At 41.7% G+C, this 18,565-nt stretch overlaps 2 protein-coding genes across 7 annotated transcripts in view; one reads left to right on the plus strand and one right to left on the minus strand.

Annotated features, from left to right (window-relative positions):
• Nucleotides 1-5,171, minus strand: part of PCGF6 (polycomb group ring finger 6) — a 36,705-nt gene extending 31,534 nt beyond the window's left edge. For 2 of the 4 annotated variants that reach the window (XM_052799072.1, XM_052799071.1), the window contains exons 1-5: nucleotides 4,712-5,119; nucleotides 3,321-3,420; nucleotides 1,813-1,909; nucleotides 1,168-1,223; nucleotides 315-374 (exon numbers count right to left, since the gene is read on the minus strand). In XM_052799072.1, the coding sequence (XP_052655032.1) occupies nucleotides 315-374; nucleotides 1,168-1,223; nucleotides 1,813-1,909; nucleotides 3,321-3,420; nucleotides 4,712-4,999 (601 nt within the window). In that variant the 5' untranslated portion in view covers nucleotides 5,000-5,119. Of the gene's footprint in view, nucleotides 1-314; nucleotides 375-1,167; nucleotides 1,224-1,812; nucleotides 1,910-3,320; nucleotides 3,421-4,711 lie in introns of all 4 variants that reach the window. The other 2 variants (XM_052799074.1, XM_052799073.1) reach the window with 2 other exon arrangements.
• A 658-nt stretch (nucleotides 5,172-5,829) lies between these two features.
• TAF5 (TATA-box binding protein associated factor 5) lies at nucleotides 5,830-18,514 on the plus strand. 3 transcript variants are annotated; one of them, XR_008236903.1, is made up of 12 exons: nucleotides 5,830-6,371; nucleotides 7,659-7,899; nucleotides 9,071-9,386; nucleotides 10,073-10,236; nucleotides 10,694-10,829; nucleotides 11,346-11,466; nucleotides 12,455-12,584; nucleotides 13,658-13,822; nucleotides 14,743-14,920; nucleotides 15,068-15,245; nucleotides 16,563-17,113; nucleotides 18,082-18,514. XR_008236903.1 is itself a non-coding variant. In XM_052799065.1 (12 exons), exons 1-12 carry the CDS (start codon nucleotides 5,852-5,854, stop codon nucleotides 16,958-16,960), a joined length of 2,280 nt encoding a protein of 759 aa, XP_052655025.1. In that variant the 5' UTR covers nucleotides 5,830-5,851; the 3' UTR covers nucleotides 16,961-18,514. The 3 variants fall into 3 exon arrangements, 2 of the variants coding, with proteins under 2 accessions (XP_052655025.1, XP_052655024.1); XM_052799065.1 differs by having other exon boundaries at nucleotides 16,563-16,688; nucleotides 16,956-18,514; XM_052799064.1 differs by having other exon boundaries at nucleotides 16,563-18,514.
• Nucleotides 18,515-18,565: the final 51 nt, after the last annotated feature.

The following is an 18,565-nucleotide window of genomic DNA, read 5'->3' on the forward strand; positions in this document are numbered from 1 at the left end:
TTGTAATTTCTATTTTTTATTAAGGGCCAGAAAATAAAATTAATGCACATTTTATATATATTTCCGGTTGTAGGCAAAATATAATGTTTAAAAAAAAATCCAACCATGGTCTGCATTTAAGTGCTTCCAGTTCCATCTATTTTTGTAACCTGAGAACTGTGACAAGTTACAGTAATCAGACAACCAAGAATCCTGTATTTCCAGTACTACATATCTTTTTCAGTTGTGAGCTAATATTTCAAGGAAAGCCCTTAAGCATAAATAGTATAGTAAATATTTCCTTAACAGTGTCCTCTAAAGTGATTACAGCTCACCTGGTTTGGGCACTTCTAATCCTCTTTCTTTATAGAAGTCATGCATTTGTTTTTTCTCTCCTGAAAAAAACCCACAATACAGAACAGACTGTAATGTTATTTCAGATGCAGAGAATACCCATATCGTTTCCAATGGTCAGAGCAGTAAAAACTTTCCAAGTTCTTACAGACCTTCGCCATCACTAGTATTCCATATGAGGCTGGGACACTTAAGATACCCAGACTAAGAGTTTGTTAGTAAAAACTGGGAGGAAATTACAGAAACTGGCCATAAATCATACTGAAATAGCTGCAAAAACTAGTACCCTTCTGGCTTTCACAACTCTGTTTTTATACCATCTATAGTCCATATATATGCACTAGATGTGTATATTTCCCTCAGTTCACCCAGGTGGACTGTGCAGATTCATTGGCTCCCGAAGTTCAAGGTAAATGACATGAGCCAGCAAACACATCTAAAATCAGAAAAATAAATGTGGCAGTGAGGAAAAAATAAAAGCATTTGAGAGAATCAGTCTTGGCAACATTTTTTTCAACAGAGCCAGGTGAACTTATTAGGTGGAATGATATTTTCCGTACTTACACAAAAATATGAGGCATGACTACGAAATATTATCTGGATGTTTATCTGGATACAGTGACACCTGTGTTTCAGGAGACAGGGTACATACCACATCCATAATAGCATTTAGCAGCCAGAAAGATGCCAGTTGTCACAGCTAATTCGTTAAGATTCATAACCAAACATTAAAAACTATTTTAAAGTGTCCAGAGTAGAAAAGGGGCTTTGAATTACTCTGTTTTCTGTTCAGTCTTTTCAATCTCTAGACAGTAATGAAATAAAGAGACTTACTTTCCTCCAAATTGACAACTAATTTATAGACTATGTCTTGCAGTTGTCGGTCCAGTCTATTAAAGAAAAAAAAAAAAGCATCTTTGGTGCAATACAGAATGGTTTTCATTAAATTGTAACAGAGATGCCAAATACACCACTGAAATGTGACATACATAAAGAGAAGAGTGACAGAGCAGCAACTCCGTATCTGTCTAAATTCATGTCTTGACACCAGAGCTCCAACAGAAGAAACAAAGTAAAGTTAAAGGCACCACCCTTCAAGAATTCATGAAGAGTTTGAGAAACTAAAACTCAATTTTTGGAGTTAGTAAGTATACCATGCCAAGAAAGCTTTGTCTAAAAGGAAATCAAAGCAAATAATTAACATCTCCACCTGTAACACTGAGCAAATGCATAGAAATACTCAGCATGGGGGGTAACTAACCCTAGAAAGGAATACAAACTAGACAAAACAAGAAATTGAGTATTTTTATCTTCACTATCGAGATGAAACTTATATAAACAAAGAACACAATGTGTTTCTTGTTTGTGTTCCTTCATTTGAAACAGGAAAGCACTCCAAGTCTGTAAAACAAAACATTTAAAAGCAAGCAGCAAAACTCGAAAAAAATTATACCTATAAAAATGGCATGAACTTATTACCTGATATTATAAAGGGGCTGTGTCTGGTGTACAACGATATTGCATTTTGGACATCTGTTGCTATAGTAGAAGTGCCTCACTATGCAGCTTTTACAAACTGTAAAGAAAAGAAACCCCATAAAAGTCACATCAATTTTACAATACCATCTGCTTAAGCAAGAAGAGCAATTACACACAGACCTCTCAAAATTTGTCAGAGACAAAATGAAGCAACTTGTTCAACTTTCAAACTCAAGTAAACAGCAGCTCTCTGCCTGTACAGGATACAACACTCCTGAATATTCCATTAGGATTATTCCTAATCTCTTCCTACCAATAATCCTAATCCAACTGATGCAAAGGTAGGTGTTCAATGTTGCAACTGTGTTACCCAGAACAAGAGTAGAGCTAAGACAACAGAATATTGTTGACTGCTGCAGACAAAAGGTTTGCTGAAAAGCACCCTACAAACAGTTTCAGTAGAACCATCAAGGTAAGAAATTATAATTCTGCCATTTTCATTGTATTTTACAAGTACTTTAAAAATATGGAAGAAAAGCTAATGAGTGGAAATGTCTAGAATAAATAACCTACTATTGAATCAGCTCCCTATAAGCCTGAATGCATCAAACGTTTCCACAACATTTACCAGGAAACTTCTAAGAGATCACCACAGTTGCACTTGCAACATTATGCTGTCCTTACTAACAGTTGTGCATTTTCCTAAATTACAAACTGCACTGAATATTACAAACTACTAAGCAGTATCCCATAAAAGGAAAAAAAAAAAGAGGAAAAAAAGGGTTTTCCTTCTATGTAGTGTTAGCAGCTAGAAGGACTAGGAACCTGAGATTCTTGGATTCAGGTAGGAACATGGGTGTGGCTGAAAGAGCTTCATAGAAAGGGTTTTTACTAGCTTTGAGGAAAATAGTTCTGTTAACAACGGAAAAATTGTTAACACAACACGAGGATTGAGGGGAAAAATAACATGACAAGAGCACTGAAATCAGTTTTTTATTATCCATCTATTGATCAGATTATAGACTAACTGTCCCACGGGTGCATACAACTGTTTCTGTATCTGAACTGGTGCTTCCACACAGCTGCTTACCGACTTTTGTGAATTTACAAGCTCATACCAACAACAGTTTAGGAAACTCTCTAGTCTATTTGAGCAGAGCCACTCAACTTTCTTTTCCCAGTTATACACTCAAATTCCTAGAGCCTACTTTCAGAAAGTAATTTAAAAAAAAAAAGTATGTAGTAGCTCTAGTTTTGTTTTAGTTGGACTTCATCTTTCTCTACATCTTCTTCCCTCTTAACCTGGGAAACTAAGCTGACTTCAAGATTGATTGATTTCATAATTTTCTGATGCTTAAAATATCAACAATTTTCCCTAAGGAACAGAATAAACACAACACACATTCACTTCAAACAGAGAATTATCTTTGTGAAGCCAGAACATCTCAACAGCTGATTTTTGTTTGAATTTGCAAATAAGATCTTAGAAGGACAGCACTGATACTTACAGGTGTGCAGACATTCTGTAATAGTTGTAGCATCAATAAAGTAACCTTTGCAGATGGAACACAGGATGTAAGGGGTCAACTCTGCGAGGTTTATCATACGCTACAAACAAAGACAGTTTGTAAGAGCTTGAATACACAGGCTAAGCCATGAAATTTCCTGATTGCAGCTTCCAAAATATCACAGCCTTAAACCACAAAAAAAAATCTGGATCAACACACCACAGAAATGGGTTTTCCTTAGAGGTCAATCATTCCTCATATACAGCTCTTTTCGAAACAGTTTCATCTAGCCTTCCGAACTGACCTTTTTGTGAATGGCAATCCAATTTGTTTCATGAATCACATTTGAAAAGCAAACTATATCAATCCTTTTGAGAAAAGTTCTTTTGGATAAACTCTTTAACAGAATATCACGTAATCAGCAAGCTTGAAGTGGATACTAGTAGCAAATAGTATAATTATTTGAAAATGCTCAGCAAGCATGTTGGGGCCCCCAATCAAGGTATGTAACTAGTGCCATCTCTTGATTCTAAACACAGTTAGGGATTATACAAACACATATTGAAGCAAAGGCTGAAGTTTCACTACTCTGAATTCTGGTTATGAAGTACAATTATCAGGAACGCATATGAGTAGTTTTACAACAATCTTCCTGTCAGAAGTCTACTATTTAAAAAAAAGAACAAAGTTCTTCTATAGCAGTGATCTGAGATCTGTCTGAAAAAGTAACACATTGGATTTTTACATCCCATTTCCTCTAGTCTCAAAGCCAGACTAAGGGTCTTTCTTTCCCTCAACGACACCATTCATTTTGCCCACATGCCACCATTTACCACCCTCTCAGCTACGCCAAGAGTTTGTAAGGGCTTCATTTAAACGAGACAGATAAAATGAACTTGGGTAATAATAAAAAGCCTATTACCATACGGCTTACGTTGCCTAAGCAGGGGTCCAGATTGGCACCTGGAAGTTTTCAGAAGTCCCCGAAAGCGTGTAAGTTCACGTCCACTGCTTACAGGACCTGCCCGAAAACCGCGGACTTCTGCAGACGCCAGGCCTCACCTCAGGGCGTCGCGTTTCTCACCCAGCAGCCTCCCCACAGCGGGGCAGGCTGCCCGCCCCGCCACCTCGTGCCCTCCTCACGCTCGCACTCCCGCCCTCACCTCACAGCTGCCCCCGCGGCGCCCTGCTCCGGTCGCCACCCCGGCCCCGCCACAGGCCCCGACCGCCCCGCCATTGCGGCGGCAGGGCGCGCGCGCCCCCACCCCCTCGAGCCGCACGCCCACCCCGGCGGCGCGGGGGACGCCGGGAGCGCGGCCTGGCGCGCGGCGGAGCCGGTGCGCGCCCTCCCCTCGGAGGACGTTTCCCCCCCCACCTCCCGCCGCTCTTACCTCCCGGTCGTCGTCCGAGTCGAGCTCCCCGTCGTCCGTCCCGAACCGAGCCCCGGGGTCCCCCTCGAGCTCCTCTTCCTCCATCTCCTCCTCCTCCTCGTCTTCGTCGTCGTCCTCATCGCCGCTGGACTCCGAGCGGCTCCGCTCGAACTCGAAGGGGAGGGAGCGCGACCCCGAGCAGCTGGGAGTCCCCTCCATCTCCTGGTCCTCATCGGCCGGGCCCGCGCCTGCTCCATCCCCGCCCGACAGCCCCGAGACCACAGAGCCGGCGTCCACCTCCATGTCCATGGCTCGGGGTGGGGGGCGGGGACCGGGGCAAACGCGGGACCGTCTGCTGGCCGCCCGCGGGGGACGGCAGGAACGGCAGTCCGCCAGGAGAGCCCCCCAGGGCGCGTGCGCGGGGACGGCGCGGGGCACGCCGGGAACTGTAGTTTTGGCGGACACCGGCCCGCGCCACCACGCATGCGCCGAGACTCGACCGGCTGGTACGTTTCATAGCTTGCAGCTTTCCTTTCCTAGTTTTTTTTACACTTGTCGCTCCTCCAGCTAAGAGCTAAGTGACTCGCTAATGAAGCGCAGGCAAACGTCTAATTTATCAGGAAAGCGCGCCAATCACAAGATAGTTTCGTTCAAAAAAAGGTTTTAATTCTGTAGTATCAACGGATCCGTACTTACCAAACACGAATACAAGAAGCAGTGTTAGAGATACCTGGAAAACCCAGTGACCCAGCCGTCATTAATTTCATTCGGAGCGAGGCCCGCAAGGGCACACAGTCCCAAGGCCGGGAGGGCACCGGTAGCGGCTTATTAACGCCACACCAATCCATTTCTGAAAGAGGTTTCTCGCATACGCTCACTGCAAGAGCCGCCGAGCTCCGTGATTCACATCCGCACCGTCACTGCACAAAACTACACTTACTTAGTGCCAGGACGCCCGCGGCGCAGCAGCCGCCTCACAACCGCTCCTCCGGACTCATGCCAACCCCGCTGCCATAAAGCGCTGCTGGCGGCGTCGCAAAACGAAGCCGTGAGCGCCTGCGTAGGCAGCGACAGCAGTACCCGTCCTTTGCCCTGACTGCCGCAAGAGCGTCCGCGCCTGGCGGCGGCCGCCCGCTGCCGGTGAATGGAGGGCGATGCAAGATGGCGGCGCTACCTGAGGAGCCGGCGGAGGTGGCGGCGGTAAAGCCGGACCCTGAGGCGGGGACGCCGCCGCAGCCCCCCGCTGCTCCTCCAGCCGCCGCCGCCGCCGCTCCCGCCGCTCCCCCGGCCGCGGCGGTGGAGGTGGAGGCGGCGGGGAACGGTGGGGAGGCGGCACCCCCTAAGCAGGCGGCACCGGGCCCGGCCGCTTCCCCGGCGGCGCTGGACCGGCAGACGCTCGTGGCCGTGCTACAGTTCCTGCGGCGCAGCAACCTCCGCGAGTCCGAGGAGATCCTGCGCCGCGAAGCCCGCCTGCTCGGCGACGACCTCGGTGCCGCTGCCCTCAGCCCCACCGGCGCCGGGCTTCTGGGAGCCCCGGGCGGCGATGCGGACTCCGCTGGCGGCGAGGCGCTGCTCAGCCGGGTCACCGCCGCTGCCGCCATCGCGATAGGAGGCAGCGTCGCCACTGTCGCGTCTTCCAGCCCCGGGGTGGCGGCGGTTGCCGCCGTGCCGCCGGGGAAAGGTGGGGCCCGCGCGGGGACTGCGGAGTCGCTGCCCGCGGCGGGAGGCAGCCCCCTCCGGGCGGGACCCGTGGGGTGCTGGGGGGCCCTTGTGCCTCTCGCAGGCGTGGGGCCTCTCCGTGATGCTGGGGCACAAGGGATGGTGCCAGGTCGTGCCTCCCTTGGGGTGGCCCTCCCTGGGGCGGGAGGTGAGAGTGTACCCTGGCCTTTTGGGGGGAGCCCCGGGTGTGTCATTCCCCCCGTACAACTTGAGAAGAGATCGGCATCTCCTGGGGGTGCTCCTACCCGGAGCAAGGGACCAAAGGTAGGGTTTCTGTCACGCTTGCAGGGAGCACTGTCAAAGTGAGAGGTGCTTCCCCTTGTCTTTGTGTTCCATCTTGACTAACATTGTAACAGGAGGCTGAAGGTTTCCTCTGTGGTTAAAGGTGATGGTCCGAGATGTGGCTGCAGGGATGAGAATGGAGGCCTGATGTACAGGGTGCATTTTGAGGAAGGAGCTATAGGATACTTGTAGAGGAGGCTTTATACATTTCTCGATCAAGTTGCTGGATACTTGAGATGTCCTTTGGATAATTAAAGTCTTAAGTATTTTTAATCAAGGTGTTCTGTGGGGCAGCTTTACAGAATAGTGTCATGGAATTTCAGGAATGTCTTGAGTTCCACTGAATGTATAGTATAAAGTCAGCTTGTTTGTGTTATCACCTGATAGAATTGTTTTTATATAGAAGACAAAGCAATGAAAATGTTTAATGACGGCTACGTAGAACAGAGCTCTCAGAGCATTAGCAGGTGACAAAAAGTCACTGCCCTATAATGGTTGTGTCGTGGTCTTGGTGAATTGTTCACTTGATGAACTTAATTTGCTTGTTTACTGGAAGCAAAATAATTATAGTGGGTATATCTTACAGGCTTAGAAAGATTTTGCTCCTCATTTGAGAGTTTCTAGCCTTAGCAGTAAAGATAACTTATTTTGGTGATGTTAGTGGCTTCCTCCTTTACACTTATAATTCTAGCTGAATTAGGCACTATGTTAAATACCTTATAGGCAACTGTTGGCTGGGAAGGCACAAAAAATGGCTGAAGGTGCTAGGAGAATTGACTGCTGGACTATAATGTGCTACCATCCTCTCACTTGTATTGCTTAGACTCAGTGCTGAAAAAGCACGAGACTTGGTATCATGTTTTGCTCAGAGTGCCTCACTTTACCAGTGGAGTTGTTAGCCACTGTATATTTGCTAGCTCTTTCAGGCTGTCTTACAAGCTCTTGTTATGTGCTAATGCTTTTGCAGTTGGAGGAGGCGTTGTTGTGGAAGATCAGCCAGATGTGAGTGCAGTATTGTCTGCCTACAATCAACAGGGGGACCCGACACTGTATGAGGAATACTACAGTGGATTAAAACACTTCATTGAGTGTTCCCTGGACTGTCATCGAGCAGAATTGTCTCAGCTGTTTTATCCTCTCTTTGTGCACATGTACTTGGAATTGGTCTACAATCAACATGAGAGTGAAGCAAAGTCTTTTTTTGAAAGGTAATTTATTTTCATTTTTGCATTTGCATTGTTTTGTGTCTGCTACTTTGATTAAATCTGTAAGCTATAGTAGCATAGGTTTATATGTATATAGAGTTATGTATTATTTTTCTTCGATGTTGAAGAGATTTGGAATCTGAAGTAATGGTGCCATGGATTACAGTAACTGTTCTTGAATCCTTTTCCAAACTCCTATATTAGAAGGATGTTCAAACTACATGCTTTTGAAGTGTCCATGGGCAGATTTTGACCCATCTTTTTGGTAAGCTGATGGTCTCTTTGCTGCAAAAGTATCAATGAAGAGATTTTGCTTCTTTAGGGAAAGATAATGGGGCCATTTTTTAGCACTGGAAAATTCCACTGAGATGCCAAAGTAATGTATGCTATAAGTATTTGCTAATGTCATAGAATGTATACTGAAATTCAGATGAGATTAAAGGAATTAATTTATGGCTAATCCATAACTTTCTGTGCTCTTACTATGTTTCACTTCCTTATCACTTGAGAAGAAAATTAAATTTAATTTGTTTTCTGGATTCAGCCCAAATATTTCAATCCAAAAGGATAACTTTGTCTCTCTCCAATATGGTTAGCAAAAATGGTCCTGTAAATAGTTAAAATGTTGCTGTAAATAGTTAAAACGTTCCCTGCCGCAACTATTTTATAACATGGTTTGAGTAAAAATGGAAAACTCTACACATATGTTAGCTATTAGATAATGCAAGTGGAGAGTGAGAAACATAGACACTGTGAAATGTGCCTATTCATATAATGAATCAGATATAAATACATTCAAGTAGTCTTGTGTAATAAAAAATGCCCTGTATTTTATGATACCACAAATTAGGGTTTCATTTCTGTAAATAAACATGTTAGTGTAACTATTTACTTCAGGCAAGAACCCTTTATGTGTATGAAATTCTGTGAGGTTCCATTGTGTGTTCTTTCCATCTTGTTTTTTAACTGTTGAATGCTCTTACTGTAAACAGCAAGTCACTGGTGTATCTTCCCCAGGGTATTTTTCAGCAGAAAAATAATCCCGTATGTAGTCAGTAGCTTCCAAAAGGTCCTTACATATATGCTTCATGTTAAAGTAATGTAAATAGGTGTGCACTTATGAGATAATGTTTTTGTAATAAGTCTTTTATCGTATCTTAAATTGTTTCAATAGATTTCATGGGGATCAGGAGTGCTATTACCAGGATGACCTGCGTGTATTATCTAGCTTAACCAAAAAAGAACATATGAAAGGTAATGAGACCATGCTGGATTTCCGAACAAGCAAGTTTGTGCTGCGTATTTCCCGTGACTCTTACCAACTCTTGAAGAGGCATCTTCAGGAAAAGCAGAACAACCAGATCTGGAACATTGTTCAGGAACATCTTTACATTGATATCTTTGATGGAATGCCTCGCAGTAAACAACAGATAGATGCTATGGTTGGAAGCTTGGCTGGGGAGGCAAAACGAGAAGCTAATAAAGCAAAGGTAGGAGGCAAAGATTGTTGCACTTTTGTAATTGAACAATTCTTACTAGTTTTTCAGGGAGATACCTTAGTATAGACTGACAATTGTCACTTGAGATCTTAAAGGACAGCATGAACAGGGCAAAGCAAGAGAACTGTACAAATAGTTGTTGGCAGGAGTAGAGATGTCAAGATGTGTCACTGTCTGGTAGAAGAAACTGTTGAACCCCTTTGAGAGACAACCTTGTATTCAGCCCACTGAACTAAACTTAAACTAACTCATGAATTACTCTGTTGTTTTAGAATGGACACCTGACTGTTTGGCTTCCTCTTTTGTACAACAGATGGAATTCTTACTTACTGCCAGTTGTTACTGCAAGGGCTGTTTGTGTAGATCCTGACCCTGTAGTACCACAGTACTATAGAGATAAATTATGTAAGCTGTAGGGATTCTGCTTTAAGGAAGTGCTAAGAGATGGTGGGAGAACTTACAGTTGTCCAGGTCAGTTGCTGGGCAAAACAGCAGCATATGTACTACCTTTGTTATGGGCTAACCAGTTATGTATGCAGTAATATTAAACATGGCAGTTTTAAAGGGGCAGCTGTATTGCTTGGCCTATTATGTTGAAAAGTTTCCATTAAAAAAATTAGTTTTCAGTAAGAACAGCAATTACTGTTTTGTCTCGTGTGTGTTTTATCGACTTGCAGGTTTTCTTTGGCTTATTGAAAGAACCAGAGTTTGATGTGCCTTTGGATGATGAAGATGAAGAAGGGGAAAACGAGGAAGGAAAGCCAAAGAAGAAAAAACCTAAAAAAGATAGTGTAGGGTCAAAAAGTAAAAAACAAGACCCTAATGCTCCTCCCCAAAACAGGTACCAAGAGAACAATGTGTAGAGAAGTCTTGTTAAATCCAGTCTTGTCATGCCAAATCTGCATCGCTGTTCACATGACATTTTTAGCATTTTGGCCATTTCAGCTGTACACAGCTTTAGCCGTAAGACTTCTAAGGGAGGTGATGGAAAGCTTAGCATATAACCCTCTGTCTTTGCCTTTCAAGTCAATCTAGATTTCCCTTGATAAAATTTTACTCAGTTACCCACTAATCTTTTCAGGTCATACTCAGTTATTTATCTTGTTCCACTGCGTGTCTGAAATTCTTAAAGCTGGCTCTTTTTTTCTCATCAGTTAATCCACATAGTCTTTCATTTTTTTTTCTAATTCTTGTTTTGTATTTGAAGTATAGGGTTGCATGCAAAGGTTTCACTTTCTTTGTCTAGATTAACGACATGGAAAGTGCTTTTAGATCGTAAAAATCTGTGCTTCTTGTAGAATTCCTCTGCCTGAACTGAAAGACTCTGACAAGCTGGATAAAGTAATGAATATGAAGGAAGCTGCAAGGCGTGTGCGTCTTGGCCCAGAGTGCCTGCCCTCCATCTGTTTCTACACGTTCCTTAATGCTTACCAGGTTGGTAAAAGAAGAGTTTGGGTAATATGGAAAAGGGAATCAAAATTATAAACATCACTCTTAATAAGGAAAGAAGGCTTAACAGCATTGGCAAGGGTTATTGGAGTATTTGGAATAAGTGTTGCAAAGCTTATGTTCAAAAATGTTCAAAATTCTCTTTAAAGACTCCTTAAACTGTGTAATTTCCATGTTCCTTGGTTTTGCTCTGATTTTGCCATAATTCCTTCTTTTGTTTTTCCTCTGGGGCCCTAAGCGTATTCTACAGAATGCAGTAGATTTTTTTGCACCAAAATACTGGAAAACAGTACTGTTCTGTCACTATTGATTGCGCTTCATTCATATAGCTTTATTTTTAATGGAGCAAGAATTGATGTGTGTTTATGTCTATCCTAGAATAATTCCCTCTTATTTTTGTAAGTCAGTCAAATTAATTTTCTTATTAGTACTTAGGATTTTGTAATATTTGAAATGCATCGTGAAAGATACAAACAATATAAATGGATATTTTGTGTCTAGGGTCTGACTGCAGTGGATATTACAGATGACTCTAGTATGATTGTAGGAGGCTTTGCTGACTCTACTGTCAGAGTGTGGTCTGTGACTCCAAAAAAGCTACGTAGTGTGAAAACAGCAGCAGGTAATTAAGACAATAACACTTAACATGAGCATGTTACTTGTCAGCTGTGTTTTGCATGAACAGAGAAAGATGTCTGTGGCAGGAGAGTTGTCTTCAGCTGTTAGATGCTTTCACTTTGAAGAAACAATACATGCACAGATGTATGATTGCATCTTATGTACTACCATTAGAAACATTTTTAAAGGAATGAGAAATATGTTTGTGTACACCTGCTGTGAGGTGGTCAGTGCACGGAACTTGGAACTAGCCATAACTTGCGTGGAACTAGCCATCTTGCTTCTTAACTGGATGGTAACTACAGGGTGTGGTAGACAGTTGGGTTTAGGTGATCTAGGGGAGAGACTAGAGGTACCCTGGGGGAAATTATAGGATTGAACTCTAGAAGGATGGAGGAGAATGTCCTGTGGCTCAACACTTATGCAAATTCATGGAAACCAGGCTTCTTTAATTCTGCTGTTTATGTAACAATGTGTTGTGGTTGAAGCTAGATACCATGCAAACATTTCTTAATCTTGATATTTAACTGAGACGTCATGATGTTCAGCAAACAGTAGCCTACAGACTAAAAGCTATTTTAAGTTGTGTATAGTGTGCAGCCATCAAAATATGTGTGTAAAGTGTGTTTGTGGCATATTAACTTCCTGGGAAAAGGCGTGAAAATTTGGCATCTCTATCAAGGAGATGTTATTGTGTTTGGAGGCTGAACAATATATATATGAAAAATAACACACATCAGGATTAATTTATCTTAGCTCAGTGAAGACTTAAAGAGTGACTCTTTATGTAAAGCACTATTTTCACCTTTTACAATGGTAAAAAATATTTTAAATGCCATTGTATATTTCAAACTTATCAATTCCTAGGTACTTTGTCATGTTCACATCATACTTGCCTCTTTTAGAGAGAATATTATTGGTTTTCCTGTTCGTGGCATTTACCTTCGAACTTCTAACAGTTATTATGATACATGAACTTTGAAATATTGCAGACCTCAGTCTCATCGACAAAGAATCAGACGATGTATTGGAGAGGATCATGGATGAGAAAACAGCAAGTGAGTTGAAGATTTTATATGGTCACAGTGGACCTGTCTATGGCACCAGCTTCAGTCCTGATAGGTAAAATAAGTTTACAAGCTAACTAGCTTGCTTGTCTTGAGTTCTAATTGCATGCTACTGAATGCAAATGTGTTCTTAATGCAGCTTTTTCCAGAAGGTTAAAGCAATTGTTTATGCAGCTTATAAGAAACTGTGTGCGAGCATAAATGCTCCTTATGCTCAGGTTGTTGGGCACTGTCAGCTATTACTGAAATCAACTGGAGCTGAGGATGCCAGCAGCTTTTTTGAGGTTCAGGACTTAGATGGCAAAATAGGCCATTTTTTTTTGCAAACTGTAGTTTAAACTGGGTTTTAACTGAATTGTAGAGAGGAAAATACTGCAGCATTGATTTCACTTATAGTACTGCAAAACATAAAACCAGACTGAGTAGCATATCATTGCACTCCTTCAAGTTTCTCATATTCTGTTGAGACTTTATTTTGAAAACGTATGGAATAGTGTCTTTAAAATAAGAGATTTAAAACCATTATGTAATTATGAGAGTCTGGACAGTAGAAAGGACGTTTAAATGACTAATGTTTTGCTTTTGCATGTGTCTAGTTAGGAAACAACCATCACAGAAACACGGCTGAGAAGTAAACTTTGTGTGGAACGTGAATATAGAGTCTATATGGATTGAGAATGTGAACATGATATGAATTCTCTTTCAGGGAATCCTGACATTTCGTTTAGACATATTAAAAGATTTTTTTTTTTTTTTAAAGTAACATAGCATGGCAATTTATTAGTAATTTTTTCCTGTAACTGGAATTCCTGAGTAAAGACCAGCTCTGTGGGATTTTTTTGTGTTGGGTTTTGTTTTTCCTCCCCTTGGTATTGCTGTAGGTATCATCAGAATTAGTCATCAACATGCAATTGTCTCTCTTTTCCATAAGGGCCTGGGACTGGATTCTGCTTGAATTGGTTATTGTTGCTTACCCCACCAAAATGCTGATTTATATGTGACATGCTAAACAGATGCTGTTCAGTGGACAGTTTTTTTTACCGTAGACATCTCACAGTATTTATGCAATGGTTATACAGTCCATGTGTAAGTTTGATATGTAATACGCTATACTTTCTCCTGTGACAGGAACTATCTGTTGTCCTGTTCTGAGGATGGCACTGTCAGATTGTGGAGTCTCCAAACATTCACATGTTTGGTGGGATATAAAGGACACAACTATCCAGTATGGGATACACAATTCTCCCCTTATGGTTATTACTTTGTGTCAGGGGGACACGACAGAGTGGCTCGGTAAGAAACTGGATGGGTTTTTTACTTGTCTGGGTCAGTTTGTAGTGGATTAACCCTGAAAGTGATTAGCTGATGGACTCTAGCCTACCCTATTACTGGAAATAAATTTTATTTCATGTCAATTAAAATACTGAACAAATGTTTTAATTAGGTTTTTTTTTTCCTTTTCAACACACATCAGATTATCTGACAACTAAAGAGATGGTGTCCTCTTATGTGATTATCTGATTGGCAGTATTCTTTTCCAGTTGTTTAACAACTTGACAGAACAGTCTTTATTTCTTCCTTCTGAAAAGTATACTTTTCCAAAACAGATCCTGCTAATTCAATAAACTGGCCAGTAAGAAACCACTGTGTAATTACTTCCTTTTATTCCTCATGGTGCAACAGATCATAGAATCACAGAATGGTTTGGGTTGGAAGGGACCTCCAAAGATCATCTAGTCCAACCCCCCTGCAATGAGCAGGGACATCTTCAACTAGATCAGGTTGCTCAGAGCCATGTCCAACCTGACCTTGAATGTTTCCAGGGGTGGGGCATCTACCACCTCTCTGGGGAACCTGTTCTAGTGTTTCACCACCCTCATTGTAAAAAAATTTCCTTTCTATATCCAGTCTAAACCTACCCTCTTTTAAAAGTTTAAAACCATTTCCCCTTGTCCTATCGCAACAGGCCCTGCTAAAAAGTTTGTCACTGTCTTTCTTATAAGCCCCCTTTAAGTACTGAACGGCTGCAGTAAGGACTCCCTAGAGCCTTCTCTTCTCCAGGCTGAACACCACCAACTCTCTCAGCCTTTCTTCATAGGACGGGTGTTCCATCCCTCAGATGATTTTTGTGCCCCTCCTCTGGACCTGCTCCAACAGGTACAGATACTGAACTTCATTTGGGTTCTTTTTATTAATAAAACTTTTCTTTTCAGTCTGTGGGCAACAGATCACTACCAGCCTTTACGGATATTTGCTGGCCATCTTGCTGATGTGACATGTACCCGATTTCATCCAAACTCCAACTATATTGCCACGGGCTCGGCAGACAGGACTATACGGCTCTGGGATGTTTTGAATGGGAATTGTGTAAGAATATTCACTGGACATAAGGTAAAGGCATATCACTCATGGTGTGAAAGTGGTTTTATTTCTGCGACGAGATTCTGAAGAGTAGTGTTCAGAACGAATATGGCTTGACAGATTGCATGTGAGTAGACTTAATTAACTTGTTTGGTCCTCCCCAAATGTCTGTTTTAGGGACCAATTCATTCATTGGCATTTTCTCCTAATGGACGATTCCTGGCTACTGGAGCAACAGATGGAAGAGTTCTGCTGTGGGATATTGGACATGGCTTGATGGTTGGAGAATTGAAAGGGCACACTGACACTATCTACGCACTCAGATTCAGTAGAGATGGGGAAATTTTAGCATCAGGTAAAATTCACTGGAAACAGTGAAATTTCTGTTGTGTTCCATAAGTCTGAAGAGGAATGATATAATTGGTTCCTTAAATTGAGGAAGACAAAGTAGAATCACTTGCTTAGCAAAAGCAGCAACTTATAACTGTGAGTACTTCACTGCAAGCACTTCACTGGACGGTGAAGTGTGACCCGTCACTCTTCCAGGAACTGAAGGAAAGGTTTTATGTAGTTAGATGGTAGCGAAGGCTGGGATCTCTGTTGAATCTGAAGTTAGAAATAACTCTAGGGCAGACAAGAAGTGGCTGGACTAGAGAGGTGCAGGATACTGGAATGGGAGTGGGAAATGCAGCAGGACTAAAAAGAAGAGAGAGGAAGGGACAGAAAGGAAGATGAGTTATCCACACCCTTACTATTTCTTCATGGTAGATTTTTGATATAGAATAACCATCAGGTCTATGAGCAGCAGAACTTGTGAAGCCTACTTTTTTTTCCTGCCTGTCCACATAGATTCTCTGGTGTCTAATAGAGCAGAGCTCCTTTGCCAGTTTTCCCTTCATGGAGGCACAAAATTTTGTCTCTCCATGTTTAGTGAACTGTTTTCTTAAAATGTATAGGAATTTAATGAATTTGAAACTTGTTCTGTTCTGTCAAATGGTTGAAATTAGCCAATAAGTTCAAGTTACTGACAGAAGGAACGATGGACACTGTAATTGCATCAGGGTAATTTCCTCATGAAACCTGGCTAGGAATGTTCTAGATTTATTTAGCAGTATGTTCCTAAATGCAGTGCAGTGAGAATCCTCAGTAAACCACTACTGCAGGAGTGAAAGCTAACAGACAGGGTACAGGTTTGATCCATCCTGCTCGGTGGTTACTTCAATTTATCTACCAATACTCCAGTGAAAGCACAGGCCACTGGGCCTGCAAAATTCTCCTGTCTTCCCTGTATCAAACAAACTGTTATTATGTGACTTAGAATCATAAACATTTCCTGAAATTGGCATCTAGCCCACAGGATGGTCCTGATTTTTCAGTGCTAGGTGATATAATCCAAACCCAAGTGTTTCGAGAGAGTAGTTCGTTGTGCTTTATGTACAGGGCATTCAGGTTAGGTTACAGGAAAGCTGAAATCCTGGTAACTTTTATGAGTGCATTTAGTATGTTAGAGGCTTGTTGAAGTCCGTTTCCTTGCAGGATGAGGGCATAAGTCTACAGTTACGAGCAGACCTGCTTTTTGAGCTTTAATTTCTGTTAACTTGCTCCCCAATAACTTTTTTATATACCTTTTTTATTAACAAAAGAAAAGACTTTAAACTGTTGTTCTTTTTAGGGTCAATGGATAACACAGTTCGTCTGTGGGATGCTGTGAAGGCATTTGAAGATTTAGAAACTGATGACTTTACTACAGCCACTGGGCATATAAACTTGCCTGAAAACTCACAGGACTTGTTACTAGGTACATACATGACCAAATCAACCCCGGTTGTACACCTCCATTTTACACGCAGAAACTTGCTGCTGGCTGCAGGAGCCTACAGTTCACAGTAAATCAGGAAGCTGTAAGACTGACTGTGCCAAGTCATTGCAGTAGTGACCTCATATGTGAGATGAGCAGGAGTGTCTTGTACAGGTGGATCCCACTAGTCTGTTGCAGGAAAAATGAAACTATGTAAACTAATGCAAGCAGCGTTTTTCAGTTCTGCTATTTCATATTTATCCACAGTTTGAAAATGCTGGAGATTGACAAGACATCGTGGCTGTAAAAGAAGGAATTGTTCATGGTGCTTTTGATAAAAATATATATATGTATATGAAAATGGCTGTCTCCTCTCAGAGATGGTATTGAGCTCTGCTGAAACTTGTGGAAAGTTAACAGCCTTGGTATGTGTTCTCAAATGATTTTTTTTAAAGCACTTAATTTATGGTTAGCAAATGTTTAATCAATCTCAAACACAAGCAAAAACTGGTCAGTTTCAGAAAAGAATGTAGTTTAATTCACTATAGCCTGGGCTGGGCAACAGGTATGGTGAGAGTATCACAGCAACAAACAGGGCATTGAAAGAGTAGGTCCAACAGGCAGAGGCTTGTGGGGAACGGCCACGAAGTTGTGTGTGTGGGTTTTATGCATCCAAGTACTAAGTCCTGAAAAGATTTCAAACTCCTGTGCTCTTCTGAGGTACTGGAAATGCAGATCTTGTTACTCTGTTTTCACAGGTAGCCAATGCTGTAAGTGTGATAAGCAACCAGAAGTGCAATGTGAACTTTATTTACTTTCATACTTTATTGTATGAATAAGAAAAAAGGGACTGAGGCACAACTGAAATACCCATTATTAAAAAAGTGGACTTTAAGCCTTTTATGTTGTATTAGATCTAGAAGAACTTTAAAAACCTGCATCCTTTGTGCATAAGGTTTAACGTATCAAAATGTAAAACTAGCCAAGAAATTGAAATACTATTGCAGAGTAAAAGGATTATTCAGTCCTAACTGTATTATCAGTTTGCTTTTGAAAGGCCAGCTTGTCTGCTGAAGTGACAATTTCTATCCACAAAAACATTGTACCCTAGTAAGTCCTCCTGGACAACCAATAAAGCTCAGTGCTTTATTTCTAATGAAGAGCAAAACATGCAAAACACTGGGAAGTATAACTTCTTTCTGGGTCTTTGAACAGAAAACACCACCACCAAAGGACAGGCCCAGTTCAGTGTGGTTTTGGGTTTGTTTTAGGTTTTTTTTTGTCCTTTTTTTTTTTTTTTGGTTGTATGTGGGTTTTTTGGTTTGTTTTTTTCTCAAATCTCTTACAAGTTGTATACAGGGAAATCTGTTTTGTGTTCCTCATTACTTTCCAGTAAGGGCTTGGACACTTGAACAATCTGCTGGCTCTCTAGTGAAAATAAAAACAAGACTTGACATTTCTAAGGTAAAGTAAATAGAGAACTACCTCCCCTCTCATCCCTTCTCTGACTCTAACTCTTGGAGTAAAGGTATATTACAAGCATTATACATCAAAATAAAGGGTGGAAAAGTCATTAGGAAGCTCACCTAGAAATTTTCTTTAAGAAAAAAGGTTAAAACTACATTATGCATTTTTTTTGTGTAATGGTACCTCAACAAAATTTCCTAGCTCTCAATGCGACCAGTTGGATTTAAGTACAATTATAGTGAATCAAACAAGTTACCTAAAACAAAGCATGTACAGCTTAAAGAAAACACTGCCACATTCTGCCTTTGTATTTTGTACAGTTTTATACTTTTGATATTATAATAAATACTAAAACCACACAGCTTGTGTTCGTATGTTACAAGAAGGTATTTTCTTCCCTTGATGGCTGC

Source organism: Harpia harpyja, chromosome 10 (genome assembly GCF_026419915.1).
Source record: "Harpia harpyja isolate bHarHar1 chromosome 10, bHarHar1 primary haplotype, whole genome shotgun sequence".
NCBI classification, from domain to species: domain Eukaryota; kingdom Metazoa; phylum Chordata; class Aves; order Accipitriformes; family Accipitridae; genus Harpia; species Harpia harpyja.

Excerpts from the sequence above, each read along its gene's own strand:
- TAF5 (XM_052799064.1), top strand. The coding sequence starts at position 5,852 with ATGGCGGCGCTACCTGAGGAGCCGGCGGAGGTGGCGGCGGTAAAGCCG. Across the intron at positions 11,467-12,454 it reads TAGTGTGAAAACAGCAGCAG|ACCTCAGTCTCATCGACAAA; the intron begins GTAATTAAGACA and ends GAAATATTGCAG. Across the intron at positions 12,585-13,657 it reads ACCAGCTTCAGTCCTGATAG|GAACTATCTGTTGTCCTGTT; the intron begins GTAAAATAAGTT and ends CTCCTGTGACAG.